The 12,858-nt window shown below is 41.0% G+C and overlaps 1 protein-coding gene across 3 annotated transcripts in view; it reads right to left on the minus strand.

Moving 5' to 3' along the window:
- TANGO2 (transport and golgi organization 2 homolog) overlaps positions 1 to 12,858 on the minus strand; it is a 29,181-nt gene that overhangs the window by 15,369 nt on the left and 954 nt on the right. Inside the window, exons 1-4 of one of the 3 annotated variants that reach the window (XM_063415698.1) lie at positions 10,124 to 10,216; positions 4,844 to 4,965; positions 711 to 799; positions 392 to 511 (exon numbers count right to left, since the gene is read on the minus strand). In XM_063415698.1, coding sequence (XP_063271768.1) covers positions 392 to 511; positions 711 to 799; positions 4,844 to 4,899 — 265 coding nt within the window. In that variant the 5' untranslated portion in view covers positions 4,900 to 4,965; positions 10,124 to 10,216. Of the gene's footprint in view, positions 1 to 391; positions 512 to 710; positions 907 to 4,843; positions 4,966 to 10,123; positions 10,217 to 12,858 lie in introns of those variants that run through there. The other 2 variants (XM_063415699.1, XM_063415697.1) reach the window with 2 other exon arrangements.

Genomic DNA, 12,858 nt, shown 5'->3' on the forward strand with positions numbered 1-12,858 from the left:
TGACAGGTGTTTGAATACAAATACACACTCAAAAAAGTTGACTGTAATCTAAAACTAGCTCAATGCTTTGTTAATTTTTCTGCTTGTTAATTAGAATTACTTTCCAGAGGAGATGGTGCTGCTGCATTTCTTGTATGAACCTGACTTCATGCTCTAGGCACTACATCTTGTTTTACTTATGCCTGCTTGATCAAAAATCATTATCCAAGTCAAGTTCCTCAAATATGCACTCAAACTCATCAGTTCAAAATTGTGTTTAAAGCACATAAACATTCTATTTTTCCATAAAGCTGTGTAAGAAAATTAATATTGTAATCATCACTATTTTACTGGAACATCAGGGCTTGTTTGTCCACCTCCTTTTTCGTTTTTTATTTCAATTGCTCCATACCTCTTCCTTTGGCATTTTTATCAATCTTTGGCTGCATATAGTTTGTCAGGGCTGCCATCTTGCCTTTCTTACTGATTCCCAGCCATGTCCCTCCTTCTTTTCCCTCCTCCATATCCAGACCTAATGGAATAAATAAGAGTTAGGTTATTAAATACATTAAAAAAAGTTGCAAACTTACAACATATTTTCCTTAAATGTATAAGGAAGAAAAGTATTTCTATTAGAAAGGCAACACCACCACCCTAATAATAAAAAAATCCAGGCCATGAGTCCCTTATAAATTATATAAAAACCACTCAAAACAGCAAGACATACATACCACTAAGGATCTCATTGCTGCTGTCCCAAAACTCGGCTGATTTGGATGGTCTGTGGTAAAATTCATCCCTATTAGCTGCTAGAATAAGCCTGTAGAACCCAAGAGGAAAAAACACACTATTACTTACAAATTGGAACTTTGCAGTACAGGCAGGAGCAGAATCCAATTTTTTCCAGAGCATTAACTCATTTCAAGCATGAAACCATCCTTTATCTCCCATCTCACCTTTATCACTCAGTGTAAAGTTCGACTGACATCTGACAGCAGCCTCCTCTCACCGTCATGAGACACTCAGCAAGTCCATCTTGTTGAGTGAATGAGGCAACTGGTGTCTTTAAAAAATAATACTTACAATAGAAGACACTGAATTAAGATCACGTAAACAACCCTAAGATTCTTCAGCACAAAATTACAGCTTAATGAAAGAAAATCATTATTATTTTGAATTTTTTTGACATGTTTTTCATTTGTAGAACATCCTCGCCTGAGGAGCAGGTAATGGATGTGGCTGATGCAAGCAAAGGTAAAAGACAGCTGTGAGCCCAGGCCAGCCTCGTGTGGAGGCCCAGGGCAGCAGGTGACTGCAGAAAGCTGCATAGCTCCAGTGCAGCTCCCCAAGTCCTGCTCATCAGTACCCACAACATGACTTCCCTTTATTTCAACTGTGAGACACTGAACGCTCCCCCTTCTCTCCAGCTAGGTTGCTTAATTTAATTTTAATGAAATGCTATTTTTCAAAAGCCGGCAGATTTTCTTAACCAGTTCTCCATAACCTCAGTATCTTCTTCACTGTCAGTTCCCCCACCAGCTGCAACTCAATTACCTCTGCACAGCAGAAAGACAAGTTTGCTACTGGAAGCTGAAGACAGACCATACAATTTTAATTCTAATTTTTAGCCACAACACACAAGAATCAATTCCAATGACATCTCATTACTTTGTTCAGCATTCAGATGTATTATATTTTCTGCAGGTCTCTGAACTTTCTTGCAAATTCATCTCTTCCCTAATACAGTGTTTTAAAAGAAGACTGTGAGGTACAAGTTGCACATTAGAAATGCTACAGAAAAAGAATCATAATCAACCATAGAGAAAGTGGAAAAACCTGACACTTCAATGGCATCCTCTCTTTAAGGTAAGTGCTTAGTATTTTGCCCAACAAAGAAAACATCTGTTGGAAAGAAAAATGTATGTACATTTTTATCTTTTCAATGCAAATATAAAATTGTTCCTTTCAAACTTACATCATTTCTCTTCTTGTAGCTGATTCTAGTGTTTGAGCTATAGGCTTTCTGCTGGTTTACCAAATTTCTGTCATCTTACTTCAACATACTCCCATTAACAGGATGCAGCCTCCTTTCACAGATTTTTATTTAAATGAGTATCTCCACTGTTAGAAAAATAGTTTGCCTTAAGTGCACTTCTCATCTCCTGAAGCTTCAATTATACTTTACCTTCAATAATTCTTAACATGAAAGTACGGTTTGTTTATAGTATCTAAATACTAAAAATAAGTGAAGTCTTTCTTGTGTGATTGAATATTCTCCATCTCAAGTTTAATGCAGACCTCTAAATTCAGCACAAGGCTAGTATACAGGAGCATAATAATAAAAATAGCTTTATTTTGTGTTTTATGAAACATAATTATGGTGAAAAGGAGCAATATTAAGTGACCCTCATCTTCTAATATATTGCAAAAAGCCTATTCAGCTATTTTTATAGCTGAAATAATTCAACTGTATTAGGATTTACGTATTAAGATTTATTTTAATATCGAGAGGAATGAAAACATGAGGAATCATTCCATTAAAGCAATTTCCTTCAATGCAATTCAGCTCCAGAAAGAGCCTGTGATGATAGCTTTGAAGCTTGAAACATTTATTTATTTGTAAGATGCACACAGTACTATTCACAAAGACGTAAAGGCAGCATATTACCCCTGACAATAATAATGGACTGCAGCAGAGTGCTTGTTGCACTGCACTAAACTTCACCACAAATAGACCTTGAGAGAGGAAACAGAACAAGTTGCAAAGGTACAGGCAGATGGATTTGTTAGTGCGTCACAAGGGTGAGCTCTGCTTCATTAGGTGCTCAAGGAAATGGACCAATACATTGGTTTAGAAGCCAGAGCCTGCATGGAAAATTCTTCCCAGTGTTACAGAGAATATGTTTGAGCTTGGCCATTTGCTTCTAGCCAGCAAACTCAATGACAAGCTGTTTGTCTTTTGTCAGTAATGCCTGTTACTGACATTTTCTTCCAGCTGGAGATGCAAAGCAGAGAACAGTAAGGAAGGTTTAAGTGCCTGCTCCGTGATGGACAGAGAAATTGGTGTCTGTAGGTACAGGAATCCCATTTTGATTGGGAAAACTGTTCCAATTCCTCACCATTAAATCAACAGAGCTACAGGTGATGCTTGAACTGTCAAGAAAAATTACCCTTAGCAAGGACTTGTAGAGAGATGTCTCACTTGGTCCAATGACTGTAATACTGCTTGGAACTAGGAGGGCTGGGCACCACTCCCAGCTGATACTCAGACCTGAGACTCAGTCCTTCAGAAAGCTGAGGCAAAGGTGAAAAAAACATAGGAACCATTAAAAAAGAAAGAACTTCGACATTCTCCTGAATGAAGAAAACAAAAAGGATTTAGTTATGGTGTGTTAAGGAAAAAAAGAAAAAAAGAACTAAAGTTATGTATCTGATGTTAAAATCTGACACCAAGAACACTGCAGCCTGGCATTTATCACCCAAACAGGTAGCTCAGAGTGATTTATCTCAGGCAAAGAGCAAGGCACTGCTTAACAAAAGATATAGAGAAAGTTAAAGACAATTAAATACTCCTGAATTTGGGCCAAACATCTAAAAAGTGTTGTCCTATTCTGACACTGACAGCAATTTGTTTTCTCATCTAAATTAATAATTTCAATCTTAATGCCATTTTTATAGCAAGCAAACTACTCTAAGTTTTACTTTTAAATATTGATCATGGCAGAAAGTTCACTTGGCAAGCAACTGCAGCTTACATCCAAAGGATTTTCCCAAGAGGCATCAAATTGATGAATCTCTTTTGCTAACTACCAACACAAAGGAAGTCAGACCAAATAAATGGATATATTAATTCAGCACCAGTCACATCATAAACAAAATCCCTTTTTAGGCAGGCTCCAGATGCAGAAAGGAATGCACTCTGTGGACAATTGAGGTTTCGGTTCTCCTTTCCTCTCTATAAAATGGCATCTGCTTCTTAATACAAGAGGACAGGAAACCAAGCCAGTGAAATGCACAATTTACTGAGCAGACTGACTCTGATGGTTTCTGGATGAATACCAATACTTGTACCCCACAAAATAATATGGAACCTATACACTACATATAAATACAGAAAGCAATAAACCTTCATAGTCTGAAGTGCTGTCTTTTTATTACATACTCAGTGTACTCAAAGATACTGATGTTGGATGTGAAATTTAAAAATGACAGGCTACAATGAGAAAGAAAATGATTACAGGATGTTCAATATTTTGGAAACTCACATCATGAATCAAGTATGACATCAAGAAATTCTTATAAACTTACCTAGAAGCCTGCAAGCTTGTTTTTCCTTCAGTTTTTGCCTGAACATTTCATACACGTGACTCAGTTTACTGCCTACAGTTTAAACTGCAAACAGATTTTGAGGAGGGGAAAGGCTGGGACACTTATTAGAAGTTCCTTGGTTGCAAACTGGAAGCCCTAAACGTATCAACCACACTGAAAGCAGGGGAGAGCTACAACTGTGATGTCCAATAAACAGGATTCCCCTTAGTTTAAATAATAAAGGAGAAGGCAGGACTTCCAAACACTGGAGTACAGTTAAAAGTTTTAATATTTAAAGGACTCACACAGTACATGACAGCTCACCAGCAAAAGGTCCATGATTACAAAGCCCAAGACTTCTGACATAGTCTAAAACCAAAGGGTTGTAAAAACGCTACAGTAACTCCTCCAATGGGGAAAGCCATGAAGTTAAACACTATAAAAGCACAGTTGAACACATAATACTGATTCGAGTTTGTAATTCACACACTGGCTACAAAAAGGAATTGTGTAAAATATTACAGAAGCAAGTCTGTTTAAACTACAACCATCTTACCTGTATGCATTTTTTGAAACTGGTCGTGGATCAAATTTGAATAGAAGGATGCACATTGAAGAACTGATGTTTAGAGCGTGTTTTTTCCACAAAGGCTCAATGCAAGGTCATTCTGTAATAGCCTAAAATGTAAATAAAGATTATTTATTACACTGCAAATTATAAAAAGAGACACTTGCTGCTGTGCTGAAGCTTTAGGATTGCAGTGTACTGACCAACAGCTCACAACACAAATACATAAATAAGTTCCAAAATAAAATAGTTCTAAAGACTGGTTTACTAACCAAATTCTTATGGTAGTTCTTTCAAAATTATGTCTGGTTAGTTCAGATTTTTAGGGAAAAAACGTGCATCAGGAAAATATTGACAAAGTCTAGAGTGCCACCAATACATGAAAGAAAGACTGTCATGCAATTTTCTGCTCATTACCAATAAAGCACCTTTACTTTTTTCCTTCTCTTTAATAAGGCAAAATGCTTCTGTTAGAATAAAGGAGAACATAAGACTTAAACTGTTGCAGAAGGCAGAAAAAGCCCTAATTAAAGACACTCACAGACCTGCAAATAATGTATAATTAAGGCCAAGCAATTATCGATGCCCAGGAGAAATTATTGTTGTTTAGCAGTGGGTAAAAGATGAAGTACAAACAGAAATACAGTGAACATTTTGTGTCCAGAGTTTACATTTTGACGAGGACTTTCCAGCATTTGTGCTATATTAAAATTCTGGCCATGCAGATGGAAGGTCAAATGTGCTTTCCATTTCAAACCAACAAAACAGCTTTCGAATATTCTGTGTTGTCCAAATAACATTTTTCTGGTGATAAAACTGCAGTCTGATCTTGACTTTTTGTGCCTGCTCACACAATTATCAGAGTGCTACCACCCAATGACACACAACCATGTTCTGCTGCTCCTGAGAGCTCCTGCCATGCAAGAGCTTTCAAGGTAAGTCATGGGGAGGGAGAATTCAACACCACAATTCTGAGACCATCTGAGACCCAACAACCGAAAATCTTCTGTACAAACAGCAGGATCTTTAACTGTACTTTCAAGATATGTAGAAAGTGTCTCTCTTGCTCTTTAATTTCTACATAATTTCTCATAAGAAATATCAGGAAATGGATCATCTTGACTACATTCACATTACCAGAGCTGCAAGTGCAGCATTTATACAGATTTTTTTAAATTAACAGCTTGCCCATAGCTGCTGGCTCCTGTAAAGTCACAGTTCAGCACTAAACCAGCCTGCTGCTGTTGTCATAGCACAACAAATTCAGTCTTGCAACCCAATATCCTGCAAAGAGATTCTCCTGCTGCAGGACATGGAATAACTTAAAAAAAGTTGCATCACTCCTGACACGCTTGACAAGAAAATTAGCGCACAGGAGCACGTGTATGTCTGTATATATATATATAAATATACCTCAAAGTATTTTAAATTCTGTTCACTGACAAAAGGAATTTCCCTCCTGAGTTGACTCATAATCTATGAGCTAAGAGCAGCAATAGTAGAGCTATCCCAACTATTTTCTGTTTTACAGGTTGCACAATAAGGCACTGAAAATGGAATTAAATCACATGTTGGCTTTCTTTGCCTCTATTCAATTCAATCCCAAAATAACTGCAAGAGAAATTCATCATACAATGAAGATGCAGTCTTGAATTTTGGATAACTGATTTACGAGCCAGGTCTTTAAAAAGACTCATAGCCAGGTTTATAGAGAAAATCTAACCACTTTTGGGAAGGTGATTTGCCCCTTCTCAGACTCCTGTTGCTGAATTTTCAGTAGACTGCAATCATACTGGACTTCAACTAGCAGCACTGGAAGATTTGGATCTTCTACACACAGACTATTTCAGAAACAACCCTGGCAGCTCAGAAGAGATCACCTACAAATCTATGGGTTTAGAGGTTCCCCTTTACAGCACTCCTGTGAGCTCCTGCTGAGGAATCCTTAAAACCTTTTTTTCTTTTCCAAACTGCAGAGAAGCTCACTTGGTGAAAACAGGGATACAAAATACAATTTTCATGACAATTATCACTGAGTACTCTTGCTGACTGTGGATATATGGCTACTAGTATTCATCAGGTGCCCTAACAAATAATTAAATGGATTACTTGAAAAAAACTGTTTGCAGTTAGTCATGCATAAGACCACTATTTTAGTAAACAGGTTTCAGGCTCTATTCGGTGATTTATTGAGTTCCCTTCAAATAATCAAGTAGGTCCTGCTGTTTATGCAAAATTACTGGTCAGCATAAAGATTAAACAAAAACTACCAGTCAAAAAACAGCTGCAAAATAAGTTTGCAATACTCATCACAATTATCTAGAAGGACAAATATTATGAACACTTCAGTACCATTTTAGAATCCCCAGTCATTTTTATTAGGTTACTTTTTTACTACTGCTTTGACAGAACCTTTTTTATCACCCCATCAACCCTGCTTGATGTTATTACAGTTAAGTTACATTTATGCTTTTATTAACCCCAAATATCAAAACAGCATTTTTTTATCTCAGGCTCCACCCACTAGCCTTGAGACAAGCATAAATGTTTATAGGTCCTATATAAACAGTCCAATTTTTTTTTTTTTAGACAGAAGTGTTTAAGCCAGATAAAACAGAGTTACCCCTTAAAATAGCAGCAACACTTAACTGGCAAAGGAAGCAAGCAATGTATTTTGGTACCTTCTTTGATCAAAGCTGACATTGCACTTGCAACACCTGTTGTGGATATTATCCTTAAATTCTTAAATAGAAGCACACCGTAAGTCAGATTCAAATTTGGATGTTCTGAAATTTATGATAATTAACATGAAGAGGAAAAAAAAACCTGAAGAGAGGCTGTCATAGATATGGTAAGTACACAGACATTCAATCAAAAACTCTATGCAGGTGCCTTCTCTTGAGCTCATACTCACATAAAAGCTGGTACTGTAACTATGGGGATGAGACAAGCACATTGCACAGAGCTGGAGCTGAAAAGCAGATGTGCCCCACTCAGCTGAATCCCCACAGACCAAGGCGAGGAGAAGGGGAAAAAGACTAGGCCAGCACTGACTTCCACTTGCACCTTGATCCTACAGCAACTCCAAACTAGATCAAAAGCTGATTTTTGAGCTGTATTTCTGCAAAATGTGTCTTCAGAACCATACTTAGAGATGCAGGAGGTGTCATAGTTCAAAGAATTCAAATAGTTGCCTTCTGACTTTCTTTTTGAGAAGAGAATATACACACTACGCAAAGTGGCAAGATCTGCAGGAAGGGGGAAGAATCCCCTGCTCTAGATTAGAGACAGTAAAGACTGCTCTCTGGATAATGAGCTTTTATAAATTCTAGTTTGCTTATTCCTAGTCAATAAGACAACAGTTACCAAGGATGACATGATAGCAACAATCTCCTATTTCTGTAATGTTTCTAGTTTGCCGTCCAACTTATGCCTAATACACTCAAACCAGCTTGACAAGAACCACAAACATCCTGTAATTAAGCGTTCTGCTCCAAATGGCACCACTAATTTGGAAATGACATTAAAGTAACTAACATTCTTGTTCTGTGCTACAGTACTCTGTCAGACAGCACAGTGTGTTGTTTTGCTCATTTGAAGGATCTGTTAAAAGCCTGAGTGGATACATGCCAGCATAAGGTAGCATTTAGTGGGACTTTTCAAGAGACCCAAACATGATAGATTGTGTATGTTCTTTTCATAGGGTTCTACCATCATTTGGTTGATTAGAAGCAATCAGTTCACAATTTGGCATAAAACTATGCTACCCTAAAGAACTCCCAGTAGCAGGCTTTGAAAAATGAAGCCATTTGTTATGTATTTCGTATTCACAAATGAAGCATCATAAATAACATCTGTCAGTTACCACAGTGATCTGAATTGCTTCTCAACTGATCCAAAACTATTGTTTAGGTGCAGTCTAAAACACAGCTAAAAACATTATTCACTGGAATCTGCTAGGTTTGTGTACTACAACAATAACTTGTGGTCAGCAGAGTACAGAACTATTTTACCATCTCTTTTGGGTATGTCCAAATGAAACTGAGCCCTACTGTCCTCAAATGCCCATAAAAGGACAGTAAAATTGGATGTATTTTCTTGTACTACTGAAATGAGGCATTTTTTAATAGCAAAATTTAAAATCATCAAAAATAAGAGATGCTTGATTAGTTCTTAGAAGTTATCTTTTTTTCCCCTCAGAGAAAAGTGTCTCATGGTTGCATTTTTAAAGCATTTTACTGTTTCATTTTTGCACTTCCCTTGTGTACCACATGTTCCCCTATAGCAATGTTAATAACTAAAGATGAAGTGGAATAGATGGATCTATAATTCGATGACTTCTAGGCTGCTCCCTATGAAGAGTATTTGTAAGTAACCCAGGCATTCTAACCCTATAAAGGTGAAGAGTCAGTCTTCCCTGCAAGAGACAGCAATGCAAAAGTACAACATTATGAAAGCTGAAAAAATAACATATAAAGTGAATGGCACTCCCAAGTTTAACAGGCTAATTTTATTTTCAGTTGCTTAATTTCTCTCTGGCTTTTTACTAGATTTGGTCGACTGTACCATTCCCATGAGGAATAAACGCCAGTAAACATAACCTTTCACCACATCATGTTTCAGAACCATTTACAAGAACGGAATAAAACAGCCTTTGCCCCAGTTTCTCCAGAACACGAGTTTCTCCTCAGCCACGGATATGCAGACCCAGCGCCTTTTGCAAGGCTTGTTCCTTAGATAAAAGCTGTATTTTTAGCTTGTACAATTCTTAGGTTTTCTTCAGGGAAGAACAACTAAAACCCTTAAGTAGTTTTCACTGTCTATCTGTGACTATTTCTTGACCTCAAAGGGTCACCACCGCATATTAGAACTTAATTTAAAAATCACTTTATTACTCCTTAGACTTACAATTACTCCTGTACGTGACGCAAGTACCAATCAGCCACCACCCACGCAGGAATGAAATGCCATGGCATTGCCAAGGGAAAACAGGTGTGAACTGACACCTGAAAATATCCCCCGAGGTGCCGCTGGATAAATTTAGGATAAAAACCTTAGGCAAATGGCGCTCAGAAGCAGCACCTTCCTTGGCGGGGAGGGCCGGGGCTGTGGCGCTGGCCAGGAACGGCACACGCAGCCCCCCAAACCAGGAGCCCGCCAGCTCCCGGCTGCTGGTGGCAGCTGAGGCGCCCCCGGGCTGTGTCCGAGCCCGCCCTGCGGGCACGGTGACCCCCGGCCCTCGCTCCCTCCCTCGCCCCCCTCACTCACCCACGGCCGCCGCACCGCGCGTCCCCCGCGCCGCTTCCGGAGGGCGGCCGGGCCGAGCAGCGCCGCCCCTCCGGGGGCCGGGCCCGGCTGCTCCTCCCGCCGGCGCTGCCGGCACCGGCACCTTCCCCGTGCCCCGGCCCGGGGCCCTGTCCGCCGGCACCGGCACCTTCCCTGTGCCCCGGCCCGGGGCTCTGTCCGCCGGCACCTTCCCCGTGCCCCGGCCCGGGGCCCTGTCCGCCGGCACCTTCCCCGTGCCCCGGCCCGGGGCCCTGTCCCACCGACACCTTCCCTGTGCCCCGGCCCGGGGCCCTGTCCCACCGGCACCGGCACCTTCCCCGTGCGCCAGCCCGGGCCCTGTCCGCCGGCACCTTCCCCGTGCCCCGGCCCGGGGCCCTGTCCCACCGGCACCTTCCCCGTGCCCCGGCCCGGGGCCCTGTCCCACCGGCACCTTCCCCGTGCCCCGGCCCGGGGCCCTGTCCCACCGGCACCTTCCCCGTGCCCCGGCCCGGGGCCCTGTCCCACCGGCACCTTCCCCGTGCCCCGGCCCGGGGCCCTGTCCCACCGGCACCTTCCCCGTGCCCCGGCCCGGGGCCCTGTCCCACCGGCACCTTCCCCGTGCCCCGGCCCGAGGCCCTGTCCCACCGGCACCTTCCCTGTACCCCCGGGGCTGTGTGCGAGGGGCCCGTGCGACCCGGCCCGGCATCCCCCAGCGCATTCGGGAGCCATCTCACAGTGCATGAGCTGCTTCTTGTCTGCCTCGGCCTGCTGCCGGCATATCTGGTTTCAAGCTGAGGCAAAAAACTCGGGTAGCAGAAAATTTTTTTTCACTGTTAGGGTGTTCAGGCATTGGAACAGGTTGCCCAGGGACGTGGCAGAGCCGCCATCCTTGGAGGTGTTTAAGATCTGGTAATGTGGTTTAGTGGTTTATAGACATTACAGTGGTAATTAAGTTGGACTTCATGATCTTAAAGGTCTTTTCTCACCTTGCTGATTGTATGAGTCTGTGAAGGTGTGAAATAACATTGCATGCCTGATCTGAGCTTCGCAGTGCTCACACCTCTGAGGACAGATACACCCAGGCTGTTGCCAATCTCAGTGGGTTTGGATGTAGCTCCTGCCCCCCAGAACAAAGCCCCTGTGTGGGATGCTGTACCCCTGACCACCTTCAGCAGAGACTCTTCCCAAAGTCACAGGGCCCTGAGCCTGCAATGGGATTAATTCCAGCCAGGACAGCTTTCCTGAGGATTGAGGAAAACACAAGCGAAAATGTCAAATTTACTTTCAGTTATTAGCACAGCATGATCAGAAATGATAACCAAACACGTAGTAATGTTACCCAGACCTGCAGATTCAGGTTGGGATTGGATCTGTGTCACCTTTTTGTCCTACTGAAATATTAATATTTCATTTTTCAAACAAAATCTCAAACTTTATTTCTGACTTTTTTCATGGGTGGCAATAGCGGGTTTCAGTGGAGCCTGTAAATTACAAAATGTTTTATAGTGAAGCCTGCAAGGAAACACCACGAAAGCCTGGAGTGCTCTTCCAGATCCTAACACTGATAAACACAATACACACAAGATGTGAGACAGTAATTAAAAGAATTCCCAGGGGTATATGGATGTGTTAGGTGGCTTGTGAGGCAAAAACCTTTCATCCTGGATACAGAAAACCTGAAGCCAGTTGTCAGCTTTAGCACTGCCCTGGCATATGACATTGAGCAAGTTCATCTCAATGCTTTCCTTCTCCATCATCAACAATGGGATGATCACATTGACCTTTGCAAGGTCTCTCGAGATCTACTGATGAAAATTACTGGGTGAGTGTATGATCATCATTCTTGGTGCTACTCCTTCTGAAACACAGTAATAGATTGCAGTTATTACCTTGAGACATATAAACCTAGAATGTATTTATGCTTTCAGGTACAGAGCTGTTATTTAAAGCCGTTATCTGATGACTAAATAGACAAATTATACAAATCTCTGTTACACTGAATTTGATAAAATGCATGCACATTAAATGTAATGTATTGTTCTTTTTGGCACTCTGTTTGAGTCTCAAGGTATAGACTCATCACTGTGACCAAAGATTGTTTAGCTTCTATGCTCGATACCTATTTAAAATCTTCAGATGATGATCTGCATACCTTCAGCAGCAGTCATGTTTATGGGAAGAAGAAAGTAACCATAGGCTTAAAACTTAATGGTGTTTTTTATTGATTTTTTTTCTATTTTTAATACATATGGAAAGTTAGAATAACTTCAGAGTCATTTAAATAGCCCTTTAGGAGCCTGCACAAAACAAGTCCACAGCAAGAATTTGTGAATACTGGATTTGGTGGCCATTGTGACCCTTCCTTTTTATTCCCGTGTCTACCTTTTGTTCTGTCTAAACCAGCCTGGTTATTGTTGCCGGTTCCAGACCCTGTCTAGGGGATCAGTGCACAGCTCCCATTGTTTGTCACACTTGAATAGACTGATCCCAAGCAGGCTCTGATTCTGTATCCACTTTACGAGAGTGGTACTGTCAGGACAGAACCTCTCTTAAAGCTAAAATACAAGCAGAAGCTTAATGAAAGGCTTGTAGAATTGTCCTGAGTTGGTTTCAAAAACCAAAAGACAAATAGTCCTGACATTTGTTTAAAGAGTTTGTTCTTTGAGTGCTGGAATGCACATTATTTGGAATGCATAAAGCACACCTTAGATGGATTAAACATCTTTTCCCTAAGAGGT

This window comes from Prinia subflava, chromosome 19, assembly GCF_021018805.1.
Source record: "Prinia subflava isolate CZ2003 ecotype Zambia chromosome 19, Cam_Psub_1.2, whole genome shotgun sequence".
NCBI classification, from domain to species: Eukaryota; Metazoa; Chordata; class Aves; order Passeriformes; family Cisticolidae; genus Prinia; species Prinia subflava.